General features: G+C 38.6%; 1 protein-coding gene across 1 annotated transcript; it reads right to left on the bottom strand.

The window, feature by feature from the left end:
• Positions 1 to 2,577: 2,577 nt before the first annotated feature.
• On the bottom strand, positions 2,578 to 6,181 carry LOC123442115 (DNA (cytosine-5)-methyltransferase DRM2-like). The gene is made up of 7 exons (XM_045118212.1): positions 6,136 to 6,181; positions 6,000 to 6,046; positions 5,807 to 5,902; positions 4,035 to 4,131; positions 3,848 to 3,939; positions 3,579 to 3,756; positions 2,578 to 3,410 (listed from the first exon to the last, which is right to left on the bottom strand). Exons 1-7 carry the CDS (start codon positions 6,179 to 6,181, stop codon positions 2,578 to 2,580), a joined length of 1,389 nt encoding a protein of 462 aa, XP_044974147.1.
• Positions 6,182 to 6,824: the final 643 nt, after the last annotated feature.

Below are 6,824 nucleotides of genomic sequence, written 5' to 3'. Positions count from 1 at the left end.
GAATGAAGATTCTGGAATGTAAAAGTAGGAACATCCTAAATATTGGGTTTATTGACTCAGATAAAATACATATAGCGACGCTAACTGATAAAACCAAGGAGACAGAGGAAAACCTTCTAAGGTTTCTAACAGATCAAAATTTCTGTGACCACGTACTGTTTCCATACAACTTCAAGTGAGGGTCTTTACTCTATTGTGTCCATTCACTTATAAGTGTAATTGATAAGTTACTGACACACACACACACACACACACACACACACACACACACACACATATATATATATATATATATATATATATATATATATATATATATATATACACATACATGTGCAGCTACCATTGGATTTTGTTGGACATTCAAATTGATAAGGGAAGAGTTGATTCCTTCGACCCATTATCGAGACCCTTGGAACAGTTCCAAAGCCTGCAGGACATGCTCCAAGGGTAATTTCAATCATTCTTGCGCTCTATCGGTCTCTTTCGATGATTTTCTGATATATCAATTAATGAAAAACTTAGCAAATCATTTTCCTTGTCGGGCAGGGTTTGGAAGCGGTTCAAGTGCGTGACTCCCGGTATCGAGCATGAGAAGCTGACCTTTAGAGCGGCTCAGGTAAGTAGTAGTATGATATACTTCTATTTTCAATACATTTATGATGCTAGATTATTATTTTGATTATATATATTCTATTCTCGTAAAGTGCAACCAGCAGCCACGGGGGACGCATCTATGCAGATACTATGTTTGCGAGACCATTCGCACGTTTACCTCTGAGCACAAGGATTACAGATACGACGTAAGCAATGAACATTCACACCTCTATTTTTACCCGTCATTCTTTGTTATCATGATTGATATTCATATTCATCTCGTCTTCTTATATAGTACACGGCCATGAGGGAGAAGTACCTACCAGAGCAACGCGCGATTGCTGTTGCAGAGGAGCTTGCGACCTTTCTGAGGACGGAAGTTATAGATGACAAAGGACGATTTAGTGTAGCTAGGGGCCATTACTGATGTTGGTCCATGTAATCGAATAGACGGGCTCTAGTCCCGATAATTCAGAGCTTCATATAATTGTATATATATGCTCGCTTGTAAGATAATTTAATCTTATATATATATATATATATATATATATATATATATATATATATATATATGCATAAACTTGTATATTTAGAATTATATGAAAACTAATTCCCGAACACCAAACGAGGCATCACGTTAATCTCCCGAACACCTAAACCCTAAAACCCTAAAATAAACAAAATCTGCAGAAACTCTTTAGTCCCGGTCCGTGTTAAGACCCGGGACTAAAGGGCCTGCCCCTGAGGACGCTCCGAGACGCCCACGTGGAGCACCTTTGGTCCACCTTTAGTCCCGCCTCTTTGGTCCCGGTTGGTGAACCAGGACTAAAGCCCCTTACAGGTCGGGACTATAGGCCCCGCCCCACTAGTGTATGCCTATCAGGGAGATCGGCCCCTGCAAATAAACACGCAACCGCCTGCCGTAGAGAGGCACGGCGCTTCCAGCTATTCTTTCATGGACCTATGCTGATGCGGGAGGCAATCAAGGTATCTGTCACTACCACTACACGATCTTCGTTAACCTTTTTTTTTTGTAAAGGAGGATTGCCCCCGATCTTCGTAAACTGATTTTTTTTTTCCTGAGTGATTCAAAATACAACTGAAAGAGAAAACAAAAGTAGAAAATATAACAGTAAAAGTAGGAAAGCCTGAATTCACGTCTTAAATCCTCCACTTCTTTTCTGGATGCAGCTGTCTCCAGGAATGATATCGACAACAGAAACTCGACTCCGTTAGTTAGCAAGATTGTGTTAACGTCTAGTACATTACCACACCCCTCCGAAAGACAGGTAACATAATCTGTGCCATCTTCTACCTCAAGATCCAAAATTTACAGAAACCAAGCCATTCAAGTTGTCAAGTAATGACTCTCACAATTCTACGGGCTTAACAGATCAGTACGGTCTAAGAACTGGAAATGATCTTTTGTTCGTTTCAGCTTAGGAAAGTTGGTATTAAAAATGAAACGTTCTAACTAGAAAAGGAACATACATGAGTATCTATGAATTTCTATTTAGTTCTTCTGCATTCCCGTATGAACAGTGTCTTTCTACTTTTGTGAATGTGCCAGCCACTCCAGTTCTCCTCTGCAATATGTTCAGTATGCACTATATCCAAATATTTTACTACAGGGAAGATGCTCTCACAAATAGAAAATTAAATATCCAGTTTGTCTACAGGTTGACAGTAGAAAAAGATCAGATGCCGTAGTATATAGGCTTCCATAATCAAGCATCGTCCTTTACCCTTATTGTGTTCACTATTTTCACAGCCTGAATAGTGCTTGATATACGGGTGTTGCAAGTGCAGGCAAAGGAAATTTATACATTGCTAAACAAAATAAGTCTCTTCGTCTATGCAAAATCGCAAACCATGAAATTCAGGTCTTGAAAACTACATCAACCCAATGTTCAAACACTGATAAGTTGCGGTTCCGAGATTTAATTATTAAAGGATAAAATAGGTGTCACAATAATTAGGCTACATCCTCGCCATAGCTGACTTGACCACATTTAAGATTCTGAAGTAGTGGTAGAACAAAGCAGATTGCTCGCCCTCCAAGCCATCACGGTTGTATCGGTTGCACCCGGCAAGATTGTTACATGGGCTGCCCCCAATCACCAAGTCGAAGCCGCCAAATCTACTAACAAGTGATACAATTCTATCATCAATAAGAGATTTCACGTCATCAATCTCAATGAGTGTGCCTGTCTGAGTCTGATCCCACCAGCTCCTAAAAATCATCTTATTAGCTTTTCCTATCTCTACAGAAACCACTGCCTTCATGTGGATGCCCAGCCTGTGCAAAGCTACCTCTCCTCCTCCAATTCCGCTGAACAAAGACAATACAGTAACACCATTGGGAAACATGACCCTCAAAACTGACAAGTGGTAAGCAACTGTATCAACTTGAAATGAGTTGCCGAGAGACTTGTATCTCTCCGTGATGCCGAGTCCCCTTGTGTGATCCTTTGGGAAACCGAGTAGATATTCCATCTCTTCAGGCTCCAATGGAGCAACCTTGTTCTTTCCAACCCAGACAAGATTCCCTTTTTTACACTCATTCATGACATATTTTTGAACACTTCGAGAAGGTGGACTGCCCGAGCTTGCAACAGCACGGCCAATCCGTTCTGTCAACTTCGCACTTGCCACACCTGTTCGCAAGCAATTGAGTTGTGTTCTCGAGTCCCAGGAAGGCCACCACTTCTTGTAATGAGGGAATGCCTCAAATATGGTCTTTGGAGGCATAGGAAGAAGAGGCGATCTATTCTCAATTGGCAAATTATGGATGTAGCCTCTTTTCCTTGCAGCTGCACACAAATGCTTAGAATCCACAAACTCGGGTTGAATGTCATACAGAAATCTTGAAATGGTTGCCCATACGCCTTTGGGAGCTTGGGCCACATTTTCGTAGTAGAAAAAAGGTGGTCCAGTATCTTGTTTAGGAAGTATTCTGGGAACTGATGGTCGCCTATAACCTGGCAAATTAAACCCAACCATTGGATTTGGGAGAGGCATTGGTTCATCATGGCTACCATTCAAGGAGGGTTGATTTCCCTCTGCACTACCGCCATACTGGTTCCTCTTTTTCTTACTCTCTTCCATCAATCTTGCTTTCTTTCTCCCTCCGAATGAATTGAAGCACCTATCTGTGGCCTGCAAAATTTACAGATATTGCAGTGTCCTTACATCAAATTAGAAGAGCGGAAGTGTTTGCTTATTCAGATGACAACAAACTAATAGGTACCTGATGGTCAGATAAGTTTCTGGAATGAATATCTTCTGCAATTTGTGATGCACTTATCGAATCAACTAACTCACATAGATCAAGATCGACACCTAGGAAATTTTGAACATAAATATATAGCATATATATGATGCCTTTTCCTTGGAAAAAATGACACTCAAGGCAACAATTTCAAAAAGAGTCATACCACATCTTTTAATAGCCATATTTGCTTCATATTCAGAAAAGCCCATGTCCACTAATGATTTGATCTTCTCATCCTTCTCTGACATATCTCGTAGAAACTTCACAAAAGTACAACAAAAACTAAGGTTAGAAAACACTTGCTATATTTTTTAATGACTTCATAATGCCAAATAAGTGACTGCGACTACATAGCGACACATATAGGACGAAGAAAAGAAGGGGGGCCTACAATTAATCAGTTATCAAGAAATGAATAACACGGACTACCTAAGAAACAAGAGATAATAAACTAATAAAGAACAAAATCGATGAAATAATTTAGGAACTCAACTTCTTATTCCACGATACTGTTTGAGAATGACTTCATTACAAGAGTTACTACATGCATGAACAAATGCTTCCCATTTTATGCTTGAAACATGTACCTATAGTAGCAATATTAAGGACTAATTGTGCTGGACTAGAATAAACTGAAGGTACATGTCTAACTTTGTTGTTTCATATAATGGTACTATGTGCATGAGGCATAAGTGTGGTGAGACACATTCGTGTGGTTTCTTCATGTTGATTTGGTGATAGAAAGTTAAAAATGGATGGATGATGAGGCAAATGCATGTGTCTTCAGGAGGGCATGACAACACTCTCGTCCACCCTATTTCAGGTTCATCACGTGCTATCATGAAAGATATATAATTTTTGTCGAGCAGGTGTAAATGTGGAAAATAAACACTCCATAATCTTTCCCTACCAGTTTTAGGCATTACAAATATCTAGCCATGAATAGGAGTGAACATTGGATATTATATTCGCAAAGTTTATTTGCATAACTAATAGCAAATTCAACTATCACATCATAAATTAATGACTTCATATATGCATTTATCACTCTTCTTGAGGCTTTTTAGGGAGAGAAGTTTGATGCAACTAATGCGGTATATAATAATATTTTCTAGTATTATGTTCATTTTGTATAACTGAAAGTCAAAATAAGAATGTTGAACAATGTCACTTAGTTATTCAAGTCTTTGTTCTTCCTGATCTACATGCTAGTTTCCAAGCCTCGTTCGCTTTTATGGAGAAGTGGTGAGCTGGCTCGCAGCACAAACTTTACTCCAGTGCAGAATTGAATTATTTAGGTCCAACTATGTTCTTGCTTCTTTGTTTAGAACTCAGCCTTCTAGCTTAGCTTCTATTTTCCTCAACTCCTTTTAGCTAAGTCCTATTGTATACTATATCTTGGACTAGAAAATAAATCAAAGAGTATAATTGATGCATAAAATTGGATTTCTGCAGGTTAAAGTGTTTACAATATGTGTATATCTTCTCTTGGTTACAAGTTAAAACACGTGTAAGAGAATTTACTTGTAGCATCATACCTCTACAAATCATATGTCTTGTAGTTAATATTTAAATGCATAGTAACTAATGGGAAAAAAGAGTGGTGTCTAACAGAAGTAAATGTTCTAATTCATTAAAATGACAAACAAGCAACCCAATAATACATTTAGTTTCTACTCCTTTTAGTGGGTTTGATTGCTTTGCGGGAGAAATTGTCCTTATGGTATTCAAGCTCACTTCCTATGTTCACTCTTACACGATAAATCTTTACCATGATAAGAACTCTATGTAAAAGAATTGTGCTCAAACATCACAATGCTAAAGTAGTACGTACAGGGGGGTGCTTAAGGTATGCATGTCAAAGATTTCAAATATATCAGCATACATATGGTCAAAGAATTCTCAACTACTAAACTAGAGAAAAGGAATTATTACCTCAACAGTAGAACCACTAGAGTCGGGCTCTGTATCACCAACATTGTCATCTCCATACGAATTTTCAGAATCAAGATCATCTCCATCTTCAAGTGCCTGTATTTGACATCACCGATCCTACCATTTTATCCTTGCTACCATGCAGCAAGAGCATCATGTGATAAAATCAGCAATAACACACTAGGGCAAATACCTTATATGTGAGAAGTAGCTCGAGCAATGCATTTCCATCACTATGCCCTGGAAGCAAAAGCATCCTTGGTTAGACAGAAGGTGAAGGTGCACACATAACAAGACAAATGAAATGAAACTGTGTTTTTCAGTATTACCAATCTCCTTAATGCCCTTCACAACCATCTTTTTTGGGAAACCCATTCCCACATAAGCCTTGACTAAATAAATAGATGATGTTTCCTCATTGGCCCAACCATTAGAACCCTTTAGATAGTTGCACAAACAAATATCACGCTAATGAAAACACGGCATGGCTAGTTCTCGTACTTGAGTACACAATTAGTTACTAGGTACCTCATGTACAAGTGTGGATGGGCCAGGAGCATCTATATTCCTCAAGGCTGGAGCCCATGAGGGTTCAGCCTCACCATAAATTTTCCACTCAAACTTGTCACTATCATCGCTTTCGCAGCTTGTCCATCCCTATCACACGAGTGAAGCACATCTCAATCAATATTGAAAGCAAACCATGACAAAAGAAATTGTGGAGAATGAAAATAATTCTATCCGTCACTGTCACAACAACCACATGATATCACAAGTGATATCTCTGGCATGAAACTGGTATAGCAATTCAATTTTAATGTATAGAACACTTCAAAAGGCTAGAAGAAAAGACCACCTTTTTTACTGAACAAACTCCCCTCGACACTGTCACAACACGGTAATGTCCCCAAAATATACATTAGTACAATTATAAGTTGTTTAATTTCAAGTTATGGGGGTTTCTATTTAAATGAAGTATGCTAGCTTTCAGATTACAGTAGTTCAGTAGACAGTACAA

Source organism: Hordeum vulgare, chromosome 3H (assembly GCF_904849725.1).
Source record: "Hordeum vulgare subsp. vulgare chromosome 3H, MorexV3_pseudomolecules_assembly, whole genome shotgun sequence".
Taxonomy (NCBI): Eukaryota; Viridiplantae; Streptophyta; class Magnoliopsida; order Poales; family Poaceae; genus Hordeum; species Hordeum vulgare.
The sequence above is the reverse complement of the archived record's forward strand: the minus strand, read 5'-3'. Positions and strand labels throughout refer to the sequence as shown.

Coding starts and splice junctions, on each gene's coding strand:
- LOC123442115 (XM_045118212.1), bottom strand. CDS start 6,181: ATGGGTTTCCCAAAAAAGATGGTTGTGAAGGGCATTAAGGAGATTG. Junction 6,047..6,135: donor GAAGGGCATTAAGGAGATTG/GTAATACTGAAA, acceptor TTTTGCTTCCAG/GGCATAGTGATGGAAATGCA. Junction 3,940..4,034: donor TATGGCTATTAAAAGATGTG/GTATGACTCTTT, acceptor AAAATTTCCTAG/GTGTCGATCTTGATCTATGT.